The sequence below is a fragment of the Geotrypetes seraphini genome, chromosome 1 (assembly GCF_902459505.1).
Source record: "Geotrypetes seraphini chromosome 1, aGeoSer1.1, whole genome shotgun sequence".
Taxonomy (NCBI): Eukaryota; Metazoa; Chordata; class Amphibia; order Gymnophiona; family Dermophiidae; genus Geotrypetes; species Geotrypetes seraphini.
Window position 1 is genome coordinate 113743094 of NC_047084.1, and position 22009 is coordinate 113765102.

General features: G+C 43.3%; 1 protein-coding gene across 6 annotated transcripts in view; it reads right to left on the bottom strand.

Moving 5' to 3' along the window:
- Positions 1-22009, bottom strand: part of UNC13B (unc-13 homolog B) — an 837582-nt gene that overhangs the window by 668950 nt on the left and 146623 nt on the right. For all 6 annotated transcript variants that reach the window (XM_033936000.1, XM_033936018.1, XM_033936037.1 and 3 more), the window contains one exon: positions 5562-5685. In XM_033936000.1, the coding sequence (XP_033791891.1) occupies positions 5562-5685 (124 nt within the window). The remainder of the gene's footprint in view (positions 1-5561; positions 5686-22009) is intronic.

Sequence of the window (22009 nt, forward strand, 5' to 3'; positions counted from 1 at the left end):
TGTTAGCGTTGCAGAAAGGAAATTTTAATAAATTTCAGGAGGTTTGGAGACCATTAATAGAATATTTTAATAAATGAATAATCATTTTTCCCAAGCTGATATAATTGTACAGGGAAGGAGGGTGGAAGGAAGTTTAATTATAAATTAATGGGTTGGATTAATAAAGAACAATATATATATGTAATCACATGTGTAAGAATAGGGTTGGGAGGGAGGAATTACTAAGAATAGATACTCAAGTGATATTGTATAAGTTTTAACTGTTAATATTTGTTGCACTTGTTAGATGAAAAAATGAATAAAGAATATTAAAAAACAAAACCCTGACAAAAGTCTGCATCCCAAATAGCTGCAGCCTTTGGGCGATAGAAAATCAAAAAAGTGTAGCTATTAGAGTAGAACATCTGTGATGAGAGAAAATGAATTGATCTACTAAATAGGCTAAAGTCATACCAAATTATCACCCTTTCTACTTCAGTCAGGATTTTGTAGACTTCAATCATATCTCCCCTCAGCCGTCTCTTTTCCAAGCTGAAGAGCCCTAATCTTTTTTGTCTTTCCTCATAAAAGAGATGTTCCATCCCCTTTATCATCATAGTCACTTTTCTTTGAGCCAAAATTTTCTGGTTACCAGCCAGATCAGGGGTGCCCACACTTTTTGGGCTTGCGAGCTACTTTTTAAATGACCAAGTCACAATGATCTACCAACAATAAAATTTTAAAAAAACACAACGCACACTGTACGCATAGAAAATGTTAATCATCATTCCTATTCCAGGGTTTTCAAAGAGGTCAAAGCAGATGACTCTATGCACTATCACTTCAGTAACAACCATACAAAAATAGACAAATATACTCCCTCCCTTTTTACTAAACCACGTTAGCAGTTTTTAGTGCAGGGAGCTGCGCTGAATGCCCAGCGCTGCTCTCGACACTCCTAGGCTCCCTGCGCTAAAAACCTCTATTGCGGTTTAGTAAAAGGGGACCTTAGTGTAAAATATAGACAGCAGATATAAATTCAGACACATTTTGATCACTAAATTTAAAATAAAATCATTTTTCCTACCTTGTCTGGTGATTTCATGGTTGCACTTTCTTCTTCTGACTGTGCACTTTCTTCCCTTCTTTTAGCCTGTATGCTTCCTCTCCTCCAGACCTTATTCCTTCCCCCAACTTTTCCTTCCTCTTCCCTGCCCTTTCTTTCTCTCTGCCTCCCTTTCATTTTTTTCTGTTTCTCTTCTTTCCTTCTGTCCCCCTGCCTGCCCTTTTTCTTTCTTTCTCCCTGCCCTCCCCCAAGTCACTGCCACTGCCATTACCATCGGGGACCAGGACCCAAACGCCACCAATAACAGGCCCCAAGCTCTTCCTGCTTCGGCCAACCAGCATTCCTCTCCCCGACGTCAATTCTGCCATCGGGAAGAGGAAGGCTGATCAGCCCAAGATCGCGATCGACCTATTAGGGGAAATGCTGCCGGGTCCTGCCTTCGCGGAAACAGAAAGTAGGCAGGACCCGGCAGGAAGAAGAACAAATGCTTGTCTCCCGCATTAGCCCATAGCGAACGCTTGCTTCAGGGCTCTCAACATGTGCGCGCCGGCTTCCCTTCTCCCTCCCCCCCCCCCCCCCCGGACATAACTTCCGGTTTCGGAGGGAAGAGAAGAGAAGCCGGCACGCACACGTTAGAGCCCGGAGCATAAGTTCGCTACGGGCTGAAGTCTCCAAGCCGGTTTTTTGTTCAGCAGCGGCAGATGACAGCTGGGCGGATCGCCCAGCTAAAAGGCCCTAGGGAGAAAGAACACTGGAGAGGAAGGCTGATCGGCCCGTAGATCAGGACGGCAACACGAGTCTATCACAGAGCCCGGGATAGGCTCCGCGATCGACTCGCGTTGCCTTCCTGAGCTACTGGTCGATCGCGATCGACGCGTTGGGCACCCCTGAGCCAGATGAACAATATTGTAATAGTTCAGAGTACATAAAACAAAGGACTGAACCAATAGTAGTAGTAATAATCTAAAGGACTTATCATCAAAGTATGCATCAACTTGATTAATCATAGATAAATTCCAGGCCAAATGAACGCCAAATATTTTGATGGTGGATACAATAGGATACACAATGTAGTTTAAATTTTGAATTGTAATCTAATGTGTTTGTTTTCTGTGTACTTTCCTATCTTTTTTTTTTTTTAATTTCTTTATTCTTTTTCAAGCTTACATCAAGTGCACAAAAAGAACATATTTTATTTTAATATACATATTTAGCGTTTATATAAACCAACAAGAACTATGTTAAAAGATTTGGATGTATATCAAATTTGAATAAGAAGATAAGAACATAAGAATTGTCGCTGCTGGGTCAGACCAGTGGTCCATCGTGCCCAGCAGTCCACTCATGCGGCAGCCCTTAGGTCAAAGACCAATGCCCTAACTGGGACTAGCCTTACCTGCATACGTTCTGGTTCAGCAGGAACTTGTCTAACTTTGTCTTCAATCCGTGGAGGGTGTTTTCCCCTATAACAGCTTCTGGAAGAGCATTCCAGTTTTCCACCACTCTCTGGGTGAAGAAGAACTTCCTTACATTTGTATGGAATCTATCCCCTTTTAACTTTAGAGAGTGCCCTCTCTTTCTCTCTACCTTGGAGAGGGTGAACAACCTGTCTTTATCTACTAAGTCTATTCCCTTCATTATCTTGAATGTTTAGATCATGTCCCCTCTCAGTATCCTCTTTTCAAGGGAGAAGAGGCCCAGTTTCTCTAATCTTTCACTGTACGGCAACTCCTCCAGCCCCTTAACCATTTTAGTCGCTCTTCTCTGGACTCTTGAGTAGTTCTGTGTCCTAGACGCAGTATTCCGGGTGAGAGCGTACCATGGTCCAGTACAGCAGCATGATAACCTTCTCCGATCTGTTTGTGATACCCTTCTTAATCATTCCTAGCATTCTGTTCGCTATTTTCGCCGCTGCCATACATTGCGCGGAAGGCTTCATTGACTGGTCGTCCAGTACTCCCAAGTCTCTTTCCTGGGGGGTCTCTCCAAGTACTGCACTGGACATCCTGTATTCGTGTATAAGATTTTTGTTACCGACATGCATCACCTTACACTTATCCACGTTAAAACTCATTTGCCATGTAGCGGCCCATTTCTTGAGCGTGTTTATGTCCCGTTGCAGGTCTTCGCAATCCTCCTGTGTCTTCACTACTCTGAATAACTTCGTATCATCTGCAAATTTAATCACCTCACTCATCGTACCAATTTCCAGGTCATTTATAAATATGTTGAAGAGCATGGGTCCAAGCACCGAACCCTGCGGCACTCCACTCGTGACGCTTTTCCAGTCCAAGTATTGTCCATTTACCCCCACTCTGTTTCCTATCCACCAGCCAGTTTTTAATCCAATTTTTCAAAGTAGTCGTTCATACGGAACCTTGTCAAACACCTTCCAAAAATCCAGATATATGATGTTGACCGGGTCACCCTTGTCTATCTGCCTGTTTTCTCCCTCGAAGAAGTGCAGCAAGTTCGTCAAGCAAGATCTTCCTTTGCTGAAGCCGTGCTGGCTGGTCCTCATCAGATTGTGTCTGTCAAGGTGATCAATGATGTAGTCCTTTATCAGCGCCTCTACCATCTTTCCCGGTACTGAGGTCAGACTCACCGTCTGTAGTTTCTTGGATCTCTCCTCGAACCTTTCTTGAAGATTAGCATAACATTCGTCACTTTCCAGTCTTCCGGAATTCTTCCCGATTTGATCGACAGATTGGCTATTAGTTGAAGCAGTTCAGCTATAGCCCCTTTCAGGGAGAGGTAAATTTAAATGCCCGAAGGCAATAGAAAGAAAAATCCTACTTGGGAAGAGCATCACTATCACATACAACTACAGTAATGCCTTATATAAAGGAATAAACAAAAAAGAAATTAGACGATTATAAATTGTACAGAATACCTCAATAAAAATTATCACCCACACAAGAAAATTTGACGTTACTCCCTTCTGATCAACGCCCACTGATTACCAGTGGAGTATCGACTAGTATAGAAGTAGAGGTAGGTTAAAGAAATAGTCAGGGACCACTGCTCAGGCAATAGGCCTGATGGGCCGCCGCGGGAGCAGACAGCTGGGTGAGATGGACCTCTGGTCTGACTCAGAGGAGGCAACTTCTTATGTTCTTATTATGTTATTAACTTTCAAAACTAGAACTAGCGGCCAATCAGAATTCATCAATAAGCTCTTAATTCCTTATTCACCTCAATGATCCCTCCAATCATTTACTCAAAACTTGCTTTCGAACCCATCATTAAAACATATCAACACCATGTGAACTAATATCTTCTCTGTAACTGCCCATATGCCCTGGAACTCAGCTCCTAATCACCTAAGAGAAGACATTTTCAAGACCAACTTTCCTGTTCAAAGATACATTTGACTATGATCGTCCTTTTAAGGATGTTTTACATGCATTTTAGACCTGCATTACTGCCGGTTATTATGTTTTCCCTCCCCCTTGTTCTTCCCTACCTCTTCTTTTTTCTTTAAATAATGTAGTTCATCTGCATTATTCTTATTATCTCAATCCTGTTTGTGGTTTATTGTGTTCCATTACTATATGTGTCCTGTCCCATTAATTACATATACAGTCAAACCTTAGTTTGTGAGTAACGAGGTTTGCGAGTGTTTTGCAAGACGAGCAAACATTCTCGCAAATCTTGTATCGCAGATGCTCAAGGCCCAGGCAAGAGGCAGGAACTTTTCACCAGCACCAGCACGTCCTGTGGGCTGCGTGCCGGTGCCAGATGGGGTAAGGCTGAGTGTTGTTCGGGCGGAGGGGGGCGTTCGAGTGTGGGAAGCGATGCCGATTCTCGGGGAGTGGAGCAGCGCTGCTGGTCTCAGGGGTTAGGGGTGGGTGGGAACGTATCAAGCGAGTTTCCCTTACTTCCTATGGGAAAACTCGCTTTGATATACGAGTAATTTGGTTTACGAGCATGCTTCTGGAATGAATTATGCTCATAAACCAAGGTTCCACTGTACTTTTGTTTCCCTTTTTTTTTTTTTTTTTAAACTATGTAAACTGCCTCAAAGTCTGATTAGGCAGTATAACCAATTTTAAACTTGAACCCACTACAGACATGTCTTCCCCTCACTAAAGATGAAAAATATACTGCTGGTCCTGTGCTCCCAAGTCAGGTGGGAAAGCACCCCAGGCATATGTGCTGAAGGCACTGCCTCGAGCTTTTAAAGAAATATTACACTTAGCATCTGCACTGGGGCTAAGTTGATAATCACTCACACATGAGGATAATATAGACTGCTTGTCCTCCAAGAACCAGACTTCTGGAACAACATTTTCTGGAATACTTTGCCATATTATGTCCAAAACTAATTAGCTAAAATCTATTTCCAGTTCTAAACTCAAATGCTACTTCTTTCAGTTTACTTATCCCTGTTCTTAATTTCTCATTGTCCTCACTGTGCTATTTTTCTTTACCTCATTATGAAGCATTATAGATCAGGTAGCAAGTGAAAACTGAAATAAAATATTTCTGGGTTAAAATTAAAATTCATACTCACCAAAAGGCAACTCAAATCTTGCATCTAGTAAAATCTTATGAAGTGTTGGGTTCTTGGTTCCATATATCTCATCATCCTTCATCAAGGCTTCTGCTTCTAATGCTGCCCACTCCCCTGGACCTTCCTATAAATCAAAAGTTATTATTTAATTCATTTTATCTAAACTGCATCTTTTGCATATTTTGGTCTAGTTTCTGCCTACTTGTCAGTAATCGTTGAGGTTTACAACACTGACGTAAGGAAAACCTTTCAGGTAGGCTCTCCACAAACACATAGCATTAGTTCTGCTGCAAAATTAGAATCCACGTGAAAATCAATATAGATGTTTTCATTGCTACTACTGCCCAAATTCATTCTAGCTAGTAAAACTAAGGTCACCTTTTTATTCTACTTTAAAAGAAGAATTAACAGTTTATAGCCTTTATATACTCATCCTATCTGGACACACATGTATTAGGCATTTTGTACAGGTAATATGCAAAAATGGCTCACTTCAGTTCTTTTTCCTCTAGTCCTACTAAGCCAATCCAGAACAAATGGGTCATGTCCATCCACCAGAAAAAGAGAGAGGAAAAAAGTAGTTGCAGGTAAACTATACCTTAAGGGTACAGAGCAGTCTGAAATGTTCAAGCAATGGTGCTCAATAACTGTAAGAACAAAGAATATTGGAAACTCCATAGCTACTAAGACCATCTGACAGAGACATTTCTCTGAATCAGAAGACGTGTGACATCCAAGCTAAGGATATGGAATGAGGCCACGTCAGCCTTAGCCAGAGCTTATAGTAAGACTTATAAACAAGTGACATACAGATATTTCACAGAGTCAGGAGATGTGCATTATCTAAGGTGAGGAAATGGAAAAATCGACGATATGGCATCTTTAAACAAGCATACAAGACAGGGAAGCTTTCTGGATTGGTCTGATAGGAATCATCAGTTAAGACAATTTTCCTTCCTCTTCATCCATACCAGACCAGAACAAATGGAATATAGCAAAGCAGTGTCCTCATTAGGGTGGAAGCAAAATGTCAGAAAAGGGAAACACATCAGATTAAAACACAGATTTAATTCCTTTCATTGATTACAAAGAATATGGAAATCATATCACTAAAAAAGACTGAACCATAGAATGTACAAACTGAACTGCTAAAGAAAGGAAGCCACAAGAAGAAAACCCCTACAGAGGCTCTGAGAATGCGGACAAACATGTACCAGAAAATGACATAAAGTAGTGGCACCTTCTTATTGGTAAGAAAACAAACCTACAGCAAGCAACTTTAAAGTGCAAAAATTGTTATTAGATTGTTGTACATCATGAGGTCAAGTGGTGGGTTTTTTGGATTTATCTTTCCCGTGAATTTTATGACATTTCAGTTTTCCTTTAAATGATCCAGACAGATGGCGTTCTGAAGTCACTTAACAATGAGGTTCCCTCTACTAGTCGCCAAGAGTATGTTGACTGTATTTTTTTTTAATTTTTTTTTTTTTTTAAATACTGCTTGATTCTAATTTGAGTTTTATTGTTTTTGTGTTAGAGGCCACATTATTTGCAGTTTTGTAATACATCTTCTAAGAGGCAGCTCACGGAGAAACATATCAGAACCCAGAACTGCTCAACAAGATAAGTACTTTATATAGCTGTTTGAGCGCATGTCAAGTTACAAGATTAGAACAATATTTATTTTCTCTATGCAATGACAGAGTTACATTATAGTGGGGCTTGACCCTACCTTTGATCTCTCATATATACCGTATTTTCGCGGATATAACGCGCGCGTTATACGTGATTTTACGTACCGCGCATACCCCTCGCGCGTTATATGCCTGAGCGCGGTATACAAAAGTTTTTAAACATAGTTCCCACCCCGCCCGACGCCCGATTCACCCCCCCAGCAGGACCGCTCGCACCCCCACCCCGAACGACCGCTCGCACGCGCTCCCACCCGCACCCGCATCCACGATCGGAGCAAGAGGGAGCCCAAGCCCTCTTGCCCGGCCGACTCCCCGACGTCCGATACATCCCCCCCCCGGCAGGACCACTCGCACCCTCACCCCGAAGGACCGCCGACTCCCCAACAATATCGGGCCAGGAGGGAGCCCAAACCCTCCTGGCCACGGCGACCCCCTAACCCCACCCCGCACTACATTACGGGCAGGAGGGATCCCAGGCCCTCCTGCCCTCGACGCAAACCCCCCCCCCCCAACGACCGCCCCCCCCAAGAACCTCCGCCCGTCCCTCAGCCGACCCGCGACCCCCCTGGCCGACCCCCACGACACCCCCACCCGCCTTCCCCGTACCTTTGTGTAGTTGGGCCAGAAGGGAGCCCAAACCCTCCTGGCCACGGCGACCCCCTAACCCCACCCCGCACTACATTACGGGCAGGAGGGATCCCAGGCCCTCCTGCCCTCGACGCAAACCCCCCTCCCTCCAACGACCGTCCCCCCCCAAGAACCTCCGACCGACCCGCGACCCCCCTGGCCGACCCCCCACCCCCCTTCCCCGTACCTTTGGAAGTTGGCCGGACAGACGGGAGCCAAACCCGCCTGTCCGGCAGGCAGCCAACGAAGGAATGAGGCCGGATTGGCCCATCCGTCCTAAAGCTCCGCCTACTGGTGGGGCCTAAGGCGCGTGGGCCAATCAGAATAGGCCCTGGAGCCTTAAGTCCCACCTGGGGGCGCGGCCTGAGGCACATGGGCCAAACCCGACCATGTGTCTCAGGCCGCGCCCCCAGGTGGGACCTAAGGCTCCAGGGCCTATTCTGATTGGCCCACGCGCCTTAGGCCCCACCAGTAGGCGGAGCTTTAGGACGGATGGGCCAATCCGGCCTCATTCCTTCGTTGGCTGCCTGCCGGACTGGCGGGTTTGGCTCCCGTCTGTCCGGCCAACTTCCAAAGGTACGGGGAAGGGGGGTGGGGGGGCCGGCCCGGGGGGTCGCGGGTCGGTCGGAGGTTCTTGGGGGGGGGCGGTCGTTGGAGGGAGGGGGGTTTGCGTCGAGGGCAGGAGGGCCTGGGATCCCTCCTGCCCGTAATGTAGTGCGGGGTGGGGTTAGGGGGTCGCCGTGGCCAGGAGGGTTTGGGCTCCCTTCTGGCCCAACTACACAAAGTACGGGGAAGGCGGGTGGGGGTGTCGTGGGGGTCGGCCAGGGGGGTCGCGGGTCGGCTGGGGGACGGGCGGGGTTCTTGGGGGGGGGGGGTCGTTGGGGGGAGGGGGTTTGCGTCGAGGGCAGGAGGGCCTGGGATCCCTCCTGCCCGTAATGTAGTGCGGGGTGGGGTTAGGGGGTCGCCGTGGCCAGGAGGATTTGGGCTCCCTCCTGGCCCAATATTGTCGGGGAGTCGGCGGTCCTTCGGGGTGGGGGTGCGAGTGGTCCTGCCGAGGGGGGAGAAGAATCGGACGTCGAGGGGGGGCATCAGGCTTTCAGGATGGGGACAGGACTTCAAGGGGGGACAGGCAGACCTTCAAGGGGGACAGGCAGACCTTCAAGGGGGACAGGACTTCAAGGGGGGACAGGCAGACCTTCAAGGGGGGACAGGCAGATCTTCAAGGGGGACAGGCAGACCTTCAAGGGGGACAGGATTTCAAGGGGGGACAGGCAGACCTTCAAGGGGGGACAGGCAGACCTTCAAGGGGGGACAGGACTTCAAGGGGGACAGGCACGGAGAGGCGGGGCGGTGCACCGAAAGTCAGGGCGGGTGAACGGTGAGTCGGGGCAACCAGAGGAGAGTCGGGGCAGTGCACCGAAAGTCAGGGTGAGTCGGGGCAACCAGAGGAGAGTCGGGGAGGGCGAAAGGAGAGTCGGGGTGGCCAGAGGAGAGTCGGGCAGCATGCGCGTTATATGCCTGAGCGCGGTATAGAAAAGTTTTTGTACATATCATCGTGATTTCTGCGCGCTATACCCCTGTGCGCGTTTTACAATGGTGCGCGTTATATCCGCGAAAATACGGTAATGTACCTCTGAGCACACATTTACAATGATCTAATAACAATTTTTGCACTTTAAAAGTTACTTGCTGGTGGTTTTTGGTTTTAGTTTTTTTTCTTAATCAGCAGCACAATTTTACAAGTGTTTTTCCCACTTTGTCTTTTTGGGTAACCTTCTTATTGGTGCCAGCTCTGTGTATAGCATTCTGAGGAGGAATAGGATATGCAACATCCACTGAACTGTAGATTAGGAAGTGGTTATCTGACAGAAAATAGAAGGTAGGCTTAAATGGCCATTTTTCTCAATGAAGGAGAGTAAATAGTGAAGTGCCACAGAGATCTGTACTGGGACCGGTGCTATTTAACTTATTTATAAATGATCTGGAAATTAGGACGATGAGTGAGTTGATTAAATTTGCAGATGACACTAAACTGCTCAAAGTTGTTAAAACACCCGCAGACTGAAAAACTGCAGGCAGACCTTAGGAAATTAGAAGACTGGGCATCCAAAAGGCAGATGAAATTTAATGTGGACAATAGTGAAGTGATACACATTGGAAAGAATAACCCTAACCATAGTTTCCAGATGCTAGGGTCCATCTTGAGGATTAGTGCCCAAGAAAAAGTTCTGGATATCATTGTAGACAATACGCTAAAACCTTCTGTTCAATGTGTGGAGGCAGCCAAAAAAAGCAAACAAGATGCTGGGAATTATTAGAATAGGGATGGTAATTAAAACTAAAAATGTTATAATGTCTCTGTATCGATCCATGGTGCAACCTCACCTTGAATATTGCGTTCAATTCTGGTCACCTTCTCTCAAAAAGAGATATAGCAGAACTAAAAAAAGGTTCAAAGAAGTGTGACCAAGATGATAGTAATACAGTAAATGATAGCAGATAAAAGACCTGAACAGTCCATCCAGTCTGCCTAATCACACTCATACATTCATGTTTACATTTGTCTTTTCTTTAATATTTCTGGGCAATAGACCATATAAGATCGCCCGGCACTATCTTTAGGTTCCAATTGCCAGAGTTGCTGTCGAAGCCTACTCCAGTCAATCCTAACCATCCTGTCACTGGAGCTTCTATCAAATCCCTCCCTAGATCATCCTAAACCAAATAGTACAGTTACTTACCGTAACAGGTGTTATCCAGGAAAGCAGGCAGATATTCTCACATGTGGATGTGGTTGACATCACCAACAGAGCCCCGGTACGAACACTAAGACTTCAGAAAGTTTGTGATAGCCCGCACTGCACATGCATGAGTGTCTTCCTGCCTGCACTGCACATGCATAAGTGCCTTCCTGCCCGACGTAGGCGAGCGGACCCTCAGTTCAGTGAGCCAGCTAAGTAGGAGAGTGCTGCACGGGAATGGGAACAATGGGAATCCTATGGGTTCCCCCTTCAGGTTGCGGTGATTCCATGGGGACATCCCCTCGGGTCGCGGGGACCCCATGGGGACCCTCCCTCGTAGTCTTGGGAATCAAGCGGGGTTGGAGGCAGCTCGAGCCGAGAGGCTTGTCTTAGTTTTCCTGTCGTTTGGGACCATTGAGAGGCTAAAGCCCATTGAGGTGTTCTGAGATGTAGCCTCACCAGGGGAGTCACATGGACTGTAGATACCATATGGCCCAGAAGAAATATCATTCACTGAATCAGAGCATCCTGAAGATTTTGGGAAAGGAATGCTCTCATTTGAGTAGTGTCGAGAAGTGCTCCTATAAACTGAAGGCTTTGAGACAGAAGAAGTAGTGGGGAAGTTGATCTCGAATCCCAAGTTCTGGAGAAACAAGATGGTGCGATTAGTCACTAAAACAACATCTTGACATGAAGGGTCTTTGATGAGCCAATTGTCTAGATAGGGAAAAACTTGAAGACCCTGAGATCTCAAGACCACTGCAACCACAACCAGACACTTCATGAAGAACTGAGGGACTGCACGCCTATGTCGGGCGGGAAGGCATTCGCGCATGCATGGGCGGGCTATCGCAAACTTTCTGTCTTAAAGTGTGATGCACTTTTGAAGTGTCCATATCGGGGCTCCGTCAGTGACGTCACCCACATCCACATGTGAGAATATGCTGCCTGTTTGTCCTGGGATAACACCATATATGGAATGCCCAGTACCGGCTTTAGTTTGTTTTACACCATTCATTTTCTAATTAGAGATACTGTGTGTTCATCCCACCCTTTTTTGAATTCCATTACCATTTTTTTCTCCACCACCTCCCTTGGGAGGGCATTCAGGCATCTATTACCCTCTACGTGAAAAAGAATTTCCTAGCATTACTTTCAAGTCTGCCACCCCTCAACCTCAATTCATGACCTCTAGTTTTACCATTCTCCCCTGTCCTTCCTCTAGAGCAGTGATGGCTAACCTTTTTGAGCCCGAGTGCCCAAACTGCCGCACAAAACCAAAGAATTTCCTCAAAGTGCCAGCACGTCAATTAAACCTTAATAACAAGATTTTAGTATCTAAAAACTCTTTATAAAGTTGCCTGAACTATGTAACATCATTTTTAAAGGTTAGAATCTTTGTAACATAGTAACATAGTAGAGGACGGCAGATAAAGACCCGAATGGTCCATCCAGTCTGCCCAACCTGATTCAATTTAAATTTTTTTTTTTCTTCTTAGCTATTTCTGGGCGAGAATCCAAAGCTTTATCCGGTATTATGCTTGGGTTCCAACTGCCGAAATCTGTGTTAAGACTTACTCCAGCCCATCTACACCCTCCCAGCCATTGAAGCCCTCCCCTGTATTGTATTGTATTGTCAGAGAATCAATTTGATTCACAATCCTTTGGTTTTCATTTCAATTTATTGGCAATTTATAATGTTTTAATGATTTCATTCAATTTAATGAATTTAGGAAGAATTTGATTTAGTTACACAATATATTTTAAATGTATTATTCACATAACATGTCAAATGTATCCCGAGTAAAAAAAAAAGATAAACTTCTTAAAACTGTTAACTGTGTCAAGACTCGGTGTGCATTCCCAAAGAGTCTATACATGTTTTTTTGTAAAATTTACAATCAAATTAGAAAATAGTTAAATCATTACATTTCTAATAATATGATGTAAAGAAAACAAAAGAGCTTTAAATTAAACCAACCGTTTTTATTGGAAATTCCAGATTGGAATACAACAGGGCCATGTAAAGTCCCTTTTTTAAATAACATCTTTAAATAATATTTAAATAACTTAGAAAGTGTCTTAACTGCAAACTGAAAACACTGCTTCATGTAAACATATGCATTGGGCATGCTCTGAAAAAAATTAATGTGATTTTTGTTGTTGCATGCATGCTGATAACTTGTCAATCCTTGGCTCATAGTGTGTTAATTTCAGAGCAACACATGCAGCACTCATGTCATCCGTTAATCTGTTTCTAGCATCAGATTTTATATGATTCAAAGCCGAAAACAGCTGCTCACAAGCATAGGATGACCCAAACAAAGTAAGAAGAGCAATCCCAAGTGCTTTCATGGACTTAAAATTGTCTGGCAGAGAATTCCACGCTTTTAGGATTTCATTTTCAGAACTGCTAGCAGTGATTTCATTTGTCACCCTTTCACACTCAATACATTCAAGAGCCGCACGCAGGTCATTGAATTTACTTTTCCAGATAGAGCTTTCTTGAAATTCCAGTAGCTCCATTTCCAAATTTTGAATATCCAACCACTGTAAGCAGGAAAGATCAAGATCTTCAAATGTGGACTTTTCTGGGGAAGTTATAAATGAAAGGGTTGTCTCCATCTTACGGAACTGAGAAAATATCTTACTAAAATTCTCCTTTGCTTCGGCTACAATGGTGGAATATGCTTTGTGGATTTCCTGGTGTTTTTTATGACTGTCCACAAATGTTGTAGAATTATCCAAATGTATTTTTAGGTTGGGAAAATATTTTAGCTGTCCACTCTCAAGGTCTTTTTCAAAAACATGCAATTTTCTCTCAAAAGCTTTGATGTCACTAAACATGCTTTCTGCTGTTTTTCCCATGCCTTGTAATTTTTTGTTTAGTACATTAAAGTGGTTAGTAAAATCTGTAAAGAACATGAGGTTGGTAAGCCAGGCCATGTTGGTGAGTTGAGGATAGTCTTCCCCCTTTTCGTTCATAAATAGCCTAACTTCTTCCAAGCAGGCCACAAATCTCTCTAACACTCGTCCTCTGCTCAGCTACCAGACATTATTGTACATCAGTAAAGTGATATATTGTGCCTGAACCTTGAAATTGTCGAAAATTAAGAGCACGCGCCATGATGAAGTTCACCATTTTTGTTACATCTTTGAAGACATCGTCAAGTTTTTTGCTGCTTTCTTTGGCGCAGAGAGCCTCTTGATGTATTATGCAGTGAAATTGAATCAGTGGATGTTTTGCTTCCTTAGCAAAGAAATGAATGAATCCTGATGTTGTCCCCACCATGCTAGGTGCTCCATCGCTAGTAACTGAAACCACTTTTTCTGGACTTATGTCTAGTGATGAAAAAGCCTCCATCACAGCATTGTGGATATCTATCCCTTGTGTTCTTCCAGGCAAAGACAGCAGTTTTACCAGCTCTTCTCTCATGATGTCAGCAGTAGCATAACGCAAAATGAGCGCTAGTCTTGCATGGTTAGTAATATCTGTACTTTCATCCAAGCACATGGAGTAGAAGGGTGCTTTTTGTAAGTCGCAAGTAAGCTGTTGACTAACATCAGCAGCCATTCGCAGAACCCTATCTTTTGCAGTATTTCTGCTTAGCGGCATCTCAGAGATGTGCTGCACAATTTTATCCTTGTTTGGAAATCATGGAAGAGTGAATTACTCCCAGCCAAAATTGCCTTTTTGATAAAATCTCCATCAGAGAGGGGCTTACCATGTTTTGCCATGCACAGTGAAATTTGAAAGCTGGCAACTGTAAGATGATTAGTTTTTGAAAGATAGTTGCTAAAACTAAGAGACTGGGAGTGATATTTCTTTAATTTTCCTACAAGGAACTCTTTTCTTTGAGCTAAACCAAGTTCAGCAACACTGTTATGGTTGGTCTCAAAGTGACGTTTGACACTTGATGTGCGAGACACAACACTTTCATTACACCCACCCCTTTTGGATTTTACCTTTTATCGTTCTCTCTTTCCTATCATAAATTGTATTTCTTCCCCTTCTACCCCATTGTTTCCTTGTTATGTTTTAACTACCTTGTTTTAATTTGTCTGTTTTTAATGATTTTTATATTGTTGTTAATGTTTATCTCTTATTTTTTGTACATTTTAGAAATTTATGTTATTATTTGTACATCGCTTAGTAATTGTGATAGGCGATTAATCAAATAACTAATAAACTTGAAACTTGATGTCTCTGTCCAGGCCTCTTGGAATGGTCTTCCACTATCTGTTTTTGCTTTTTTTGCTGTACTCATTTTCTTTGTTCAAGACTTCAAGTCTACAAAAAGATAAAATTTGTATAATAAAAAAAATCTAATGAAGTGCCCATAAAAATCCGTCCCCATAAAAAAATATGTGATTGGGGAATTTTACTAATTGTAGACATCCGTTTTGGTCAAAAAATATACTGTCCGGGTGAAAACCGGACTTGTGCAACCTGAGTGTATGGGAAAAGGACTTTTATTTTTCATTATTGGAGCCTTTGTTGTTTACAAAAGCACTGTGAAGGGCCACATATACACTTTACTGTTTTTTGCTATATTGAGTTTTCCATAAGGTACAGCGCAGAGGATTAGTGTGTTGGTTGTTCACAGAGAGCCCAGCCCTCCTCTCAGCTTACTGAACTTCTCTATGCAATCATCATAAGCAGCTTTTTTATTTCCTCGAATTTAGCCCTCTCTCCCCTCCGACGTCAGCGCTGACGTCGGGAAGACTTCCGTTCGGCTCTGTGCTGCAAGCAGAGCAAGTAGGGAGAAAAGCCGCTCGACTTAGTACATCGACCCTAGGGGGCATCCCGTGCAGCTCTCTATTGCGGACCTTCCCGCGTGCCAGCTGCAAGGCCTTCGCGTGCCATAGGTTCGCCATCACTGCTCTAGAGTATACATATTCAGGTCTTCTGTTCTCTTCTTTATATCTTTTGGCGCAAGCCCCATACCATTTTGGTCACTTTTCTCTGAACCACTTCAAGTATTTTTACATCCTTAGCTAGATATGGCCTCCTAAATCAAATAAAGTATTCCAAGTGAGGCCTCACCAATGACCTGTATAGGGGCATCAACACTTCCTTTCTTCTGCCTCTTTCTATATATAGCCCAGCATCCTTCTGGCTATAGCCACTGCTTTGTTGCCTTCAGATCCACAGAAACTATCACCCTAAGCTTGATCAGAGGCCCTAAGCCACATAACCCAACCAAGGAGAATCGCATCTGTGGTGACCAAGATCCTTTCAATAGATGTCTTGCACTGTCCCACCAGTCCAGACTTAGCCTCATCTTGGGTGTAAGAGGAAGAGGATGATGAAAGTCCTGACTGGACAGAAGCCATCACAACAAGAGAGTCCTCTGTAGGGGATGCATATGGGCCCCTGTTCAAGGGACAACCTCCAGGGTCACTGTTAAGGAGCCCAATAGCTGCAAGTACTCCCAAACAGAAAGTACATGAAGCCCACACAACCTTGCTTCTACTTTCACTCCTCTGGGAGGAACACCATCTCCCGGACTATGTCCAACCTGACCTCCCAGGTATTCGAACTCCTGAGAGAACACCAGGTAATAAGCCCAGACTAAGGACTCTAGCTGAGAAATCACCTGAACTCCACTTCCGACTAAGCCCTGAATCAGCCGGTCGTCCAGGTACTGGTAGACCCACACCCCTGGCGCTTCAGGTGAACAGCCACCACCACCACTTCCTTGGAGAAGGTGCAAAGCACCATAGTCAGGCCAAAAGGCAAAGCCCAGAACTGAAAATTCTGCCCCTGCACACAAAAGTGCAAATACTTCCTGTGACAGTCCATAATGGGGATATGCAAGTAGGCCTCTGTGAGATCTACAGAAGTTAGAAACGCACCTGGCCAAACCAACACAATGACAGAACACAGTCTTCATGCAAAAGTCCTGAACATACAGACAATTGTTCATTTCTTTGAGGTCCAGAATGGGCTGGAAGGTGCTATCTTTGTTAGGGACCACAAAATAGATGGAATACTTGTCCCTTCTATGCTCCACTGGCAGTGTATGTTCCAGCACCTTGAGCACACAAAAGGTGCTGAAAAGTGAGATTTACTACTTCCTGCTTTAGGGTCAAGCCAAAGGGAGAACTGTTAGCACTAACATTTAAAAAGGAGATAGAGCAGCTTTTAAACTGAGATGCTGGGGAAAACCAACAGTTACCTAGAAGCGGATGGTTCGGTGTGAGGTATCCTTGAAGGATACTATTGAAACAGGATATTTAGGGAGTCCCAGTAGAGAGGTTCCAATAATGGTTAAAGGAAGGCAGAGTAAGACTCAAATTTTCCCTGTCTTCTCAGCAGCCTGTAATTACAAGGAAAAAACACAATTTGAAGTGTCTGTATACACATGCTAGAAGACTAAAAAATAAAATAGGAGAGCTAGAAGTATATAGCACTGAATGATGAGGTAGATATAATAGGCACCTCAGAGACCTGGTGGAAGAAGGACAATCAATGGGACACTATTACCTGGATACAAATTATATTGCAAGGATAGAGTAGATCAGACTAGAGGGGGGGGGGTGCACTATATGTTAAAGAGGGAATTGAATCAAATAAAATAAGCATGCTACATGACAGATAGCAGTGTGGGATCAATATAGATAGAAGTTCCATGTGTGAAGGGAAGGAATATAAAGGTAGGGTTATACTACCGTACAAAATAACAAAAAGATCCCACTGCTCAAGGCATAAGGTGTAAAAAGGGGAAGGAAAAGGATCTCAGAAACCTGCTTGGTAACAGGGAATAAACCTCAGCCAAGCCTGACAAGGTTCCACATTTCATTCATTGATCCTAAAAAAAAACCACCAAACTCCTCCTTCCTTTATTTATTATAATTCTTTCTTCCTTTTAATATTGATATTTATGAAAACTTCCCCACTAAGTCTTCTTTTAAAAGGGGGGATGTATAGTTATATTATTGGTTTTTCAGTATCTTTGAATATAATATATGTATAATATACTTGAATTATATTATTGGTGGAAGGGGAGGGTGGGGGAGGGACTTAAATCTATGTATTTATGATAATAGAAAAGATTTTCAAGTGATCTATATGAATCAATTGTTATATTATTGTACACTTGTTGTGAGATGTAAAAATGAATAAAGATTTTGGAAAAAAAAACATATTAATTTGAAATACTGTTCAATGTATCTTCATGAAGACCAGAGACTTAACGCTGCTGAATAATTATACAGCAGCCTATGTGAACCCTTGAGAAACCCAGCAAATTTGGTGAAACGGGTCCCTTCTGACTATGGCTGCCTGATACATTATGCTTTGAGCAGTGGGATCTTTTTGTTATTTTGGAGTTGGTTCAGTGGGTCTCACTCACCATCTTTAGTATATATCAGAGTGTCATACCACCATCCCCCAGGATAAAATGAGCAGACAGATGAAGAAATGATTTCAGAGATTAGGAAAGCTGGCGAATTGGGCAACAGTATAAATCATTTTTCGATGTACAGTATAAATGATTTTTCGGTGTATAGCTTCTTGAAAAAGGTATTGATGCATCGCTAGAAAATATGCTAGCTACTGTTAATGATGAGCTCTCCCGCTATCCATTAGGTATTTTGTTATTTTATCGTCCCCCGATTCCTTGGAATAAATCTTCTTTACTAGTATTTGAGACCATAACGAGTGCTTTCCTAAAATTCTAAAGACTATTGATTATCGATGACAATCTTCATTTAGATGATAACACTAATAAGGATGTTATCGAACTCAGCAGTTTTCTCAACTCTCTGGGTTTTCCTCCTCTTAAAACAGCTCTAACTCATGAAAAAGGGCACACTCTTGATATCATTAGCTTTCTCGATTACTGATCTTAAAACTTTAGTTGAGGATGTCCGTTGGGAACAAGTTCTATGGTCCAATCACTTGCTGGTTACCTCGTGTCTCCCTGTTTTTATGTCTCATCTTGGGGCTCAATCTTGTACTCCAAAACTTATTACCTTCTGGAAGAAAATTGTGAGTGAACAATTTTGGACCCAATTTCTCAAACAGTTTGCTTTCTCCCTCAGGTCTGATGCCTCAGAAGTGAACTGGCACAATTGGGTAAACCTTTCTGAGTCCACCTATTGTTCACTTGCTCCTTTATTGACCAAGACTTTCTTATTCTCGTACCTTCCTTATCACAGAGAACTGAAACAGAAATGCCGGAAACAAAAAAAAAAAATCAGATCACCTTTATTCTAAAACGGATTGAACAATGGATATTGAATTTAAGTTGAAATTAAATACTGAAAAAACTAGATTTTTTTTCTTGCTAGTTCTAATGATAAAATCTTGGATAAAACTCTTTATTTAAGAGGACAAGAATATCCAATAGTTCCCTCTCTGGGAATTACACTAGATTGTCATTTAATTCTTGTGGAAGCAAACATTGAATACAGGACAAAGTCTGCAGCAGTCAAAACAGCAGTCAGGGAGGCCAAACTTCAAATGGAAGAAACTCTAGCGAAGAACATTAAAAAAGGGGACAAATCCTTCTTCAGGTACATTAGCGACAGGAAAAAGAACGCAGAAGGGATAGTACGCCTTAGAACGCCAGACGGGAATTATGTGGAAACAGATTCTGAAAAAGCCAAACTACTGAACGATTACTTCTGTTCAGTCTTTACCTGCGAGGCGCCAGGGCACGGGCCACGGCTGGAAGCAAAGGAAAGCAAGGAAGACCCATTTCTAAATTTTGAGTTCACACCAGCTGATGTTTACAGAGAACTTTCAAGACTCAAGGTGAACAAAGCCATGGGACCGGACAATTTGCACCCAAGAGTGCTCAGAGAGCTGTGCGATGTTCTGGCGGAACCGTTAGCCATGCTCTTCAATCTCTCCCTAAATACGGGGAGAGTCCCCCTGGACTGGAAAACAGCTAACGTCGTTCCTCTGCACAAAAAGGGTTGCAGAGCAGAGGCTGCGAATTACAGACCGGTGAGTCTCACATCAATAGTGTGCAAACTCATGGAAACTCTACTTAAAGGTAAATTAGACACGATAATGGATGAAGGGAATCTAAGGGATCCCTGTCAACATGGATTCACCAGAGGCAGGTCATGCCAATCCAATCTTATAAGCTTCTTCGATTGGGTGACAGGAAAGCTAGACTTGGGAGAGTCTCTGGACATAGTGTACTTGGATTTCAGTAAAGCTTTCGACAGTGTCCCACACCGTAGACTACTAAACAAGATGAAATCAATGGGTTTGGGTGAGAAACTAACTGCATGGGTCAGTGATTGGCTGAGTGGAAGACTTCAGAGGGTGGTGGTCAACGGCACCCTCTCTGAGACATCGGAGGTGACTAGTGGAGTGCCGCAGGGCTCAGTCCTGGGACCATCCCTTTTCAACATATTCATAGGGGACTTGACCCGGGGGCTTCAGGGTAAAGTAGCACTGTTCGCCGATGATGCCAAACTGTGTAACATAGTAAGTGAAAGCAACCTACAGGATAGTATGACACAAGATCTGATCACGTTAGAAAACTGGTCCTCGACATGGCAGCTAGGCTTCAACACTAAAAAATGTAAGGTCATGCATCTCGGCAGAGGAAATCCATGCAGAACATACTCCTTGAATGGAGAAACGCTAGCTAGGACCTCAGAGGAACGGGACTTGGGGGTAATCATCAGTGCAGACATGAAGGCTGCCAAACAAGTAGAGAAGGCCTCATCAAAGGCAAGGCAAATGATGGGACGTATCAATAGAAGCTTCGTCAGCCGGAAACCTGAAGTCATAATGCCACTTTATAGAACCATGGTGAGACCCCATCTGGAATACTGTGTGCAATTCTGGAGGCCGCATTACCGGAAAGATGTGCTTCGAGCTGAGTCGGTCCAGAGGATGGCCACTAGGATGGTCTTGGGGCTCAGGGGTCTCTCATACGAAGAAAGACTGGGCAAACTGCAGCTCTATACCCTAGAGGAGCGCAGGGAAAGGGGTGACATGATTGAGACATTTAAGTACGTCACGGGTCGTGTCGAGGTGGAAAACGATATATTCTTTCCCAAGGGACCCTCGGTCACAAGGGGGCACCCGCTCAAACTCAGAGGAGGGAAATTTAGTGGTGACACCAGGAAGTATTTCTTCACAGAAAGGGTGGTAGATCACTGGAACAGACTTCCGGTGCAGGTGATCAAGGCCACCAGCGTGCTCGACTTTAAGAATAAATGGGACATTCACGTGGGATCCCTACGAGGGTCGAGTTAAGGAACTAGGTCATTAGCATTCAGACTTAATGGGGTGGGTCAATAGAGTGGGCAGACTTGATGGGCTATGGCCCTTTTCTGCCGTCATCTTTCTATGTTTCTATGTTTCTATACTGATATGCTTGTTAAGAAATTTTTTTGCATTATGGAAATTCCGCAACATTAAAAAATATTTTGACCCTATTTCTTTCAGACTATTAGTTCAGGCATTAATCTTGTCTATTCTCAATTACTGCAATATAATCTATTTGGGGTCCTATAAAATAATCCTAGGAAGACTAAGGCTAATTCAAAATACAGCTGTCCGTTTAATCTTCGGGTTGAAAAAAACAGGAACATGTCAGCCCTTATTACTGTCAACTGCACTGGTTGCCAATAGAAACCAGAATACTTTTCAAATTTGCTTTCATTTGTTATAAATTGCTATCTGGACTATCTCCATCTTACCTTTTTTCTCATTTTGAATTGTATAGCCCGATTAATTCTACTCGGTGCTCTGGTTTATTTACTTTTCCTAATCCCTAAAACTGCCGTTATAAAAAAGTTTTTTGATAGAACCTTGGCCTATCAAGCAGGTAAAGTTCAAGTCTGGTTAGATGATATGATTCGACAGACTGCATCTTATTGCACTTTCAGGAAAGTGCAATAGTTAAAGACTTATTTGTTTAAAAAATTTGTTACCTGATTGATGATTATATTATAGTATTCATACTATAGTTTTATATAACAGTATACTGTACTGTTCTTTTTGTGTGTTCTATTTCATCACTGAATTGTTCAGTCCTCTTTGTGAACTGCCTAGAACTCTTTGGGTGTTAGTGGTATAGATTTCTATAAAATCAGGTTCTCCTGGAGGGATAGTATCAGGTCTTATAATGCAACTTTAAAAAAAGCTAGGAAAAATTTCTACGGTGATAAAATTATCAGATCCAACAATCAAAGTAGCACCTTATTTAATATCTGGCGCTCTTTAACTACTAACAATAGCTCATCAATACACCCTTCCTCCCCAGTAGCGGATGACTTAGCAAAATTTTTAATGAAAAGGTTGCTGTTATAAGACATTCTTTTTCATCATTAGTTTCTTATAATTATCTGGTGTCAGGCGATACTAATTCAATTGCAATTCCAGCAAATAGAATCTGGACAGCCTTTG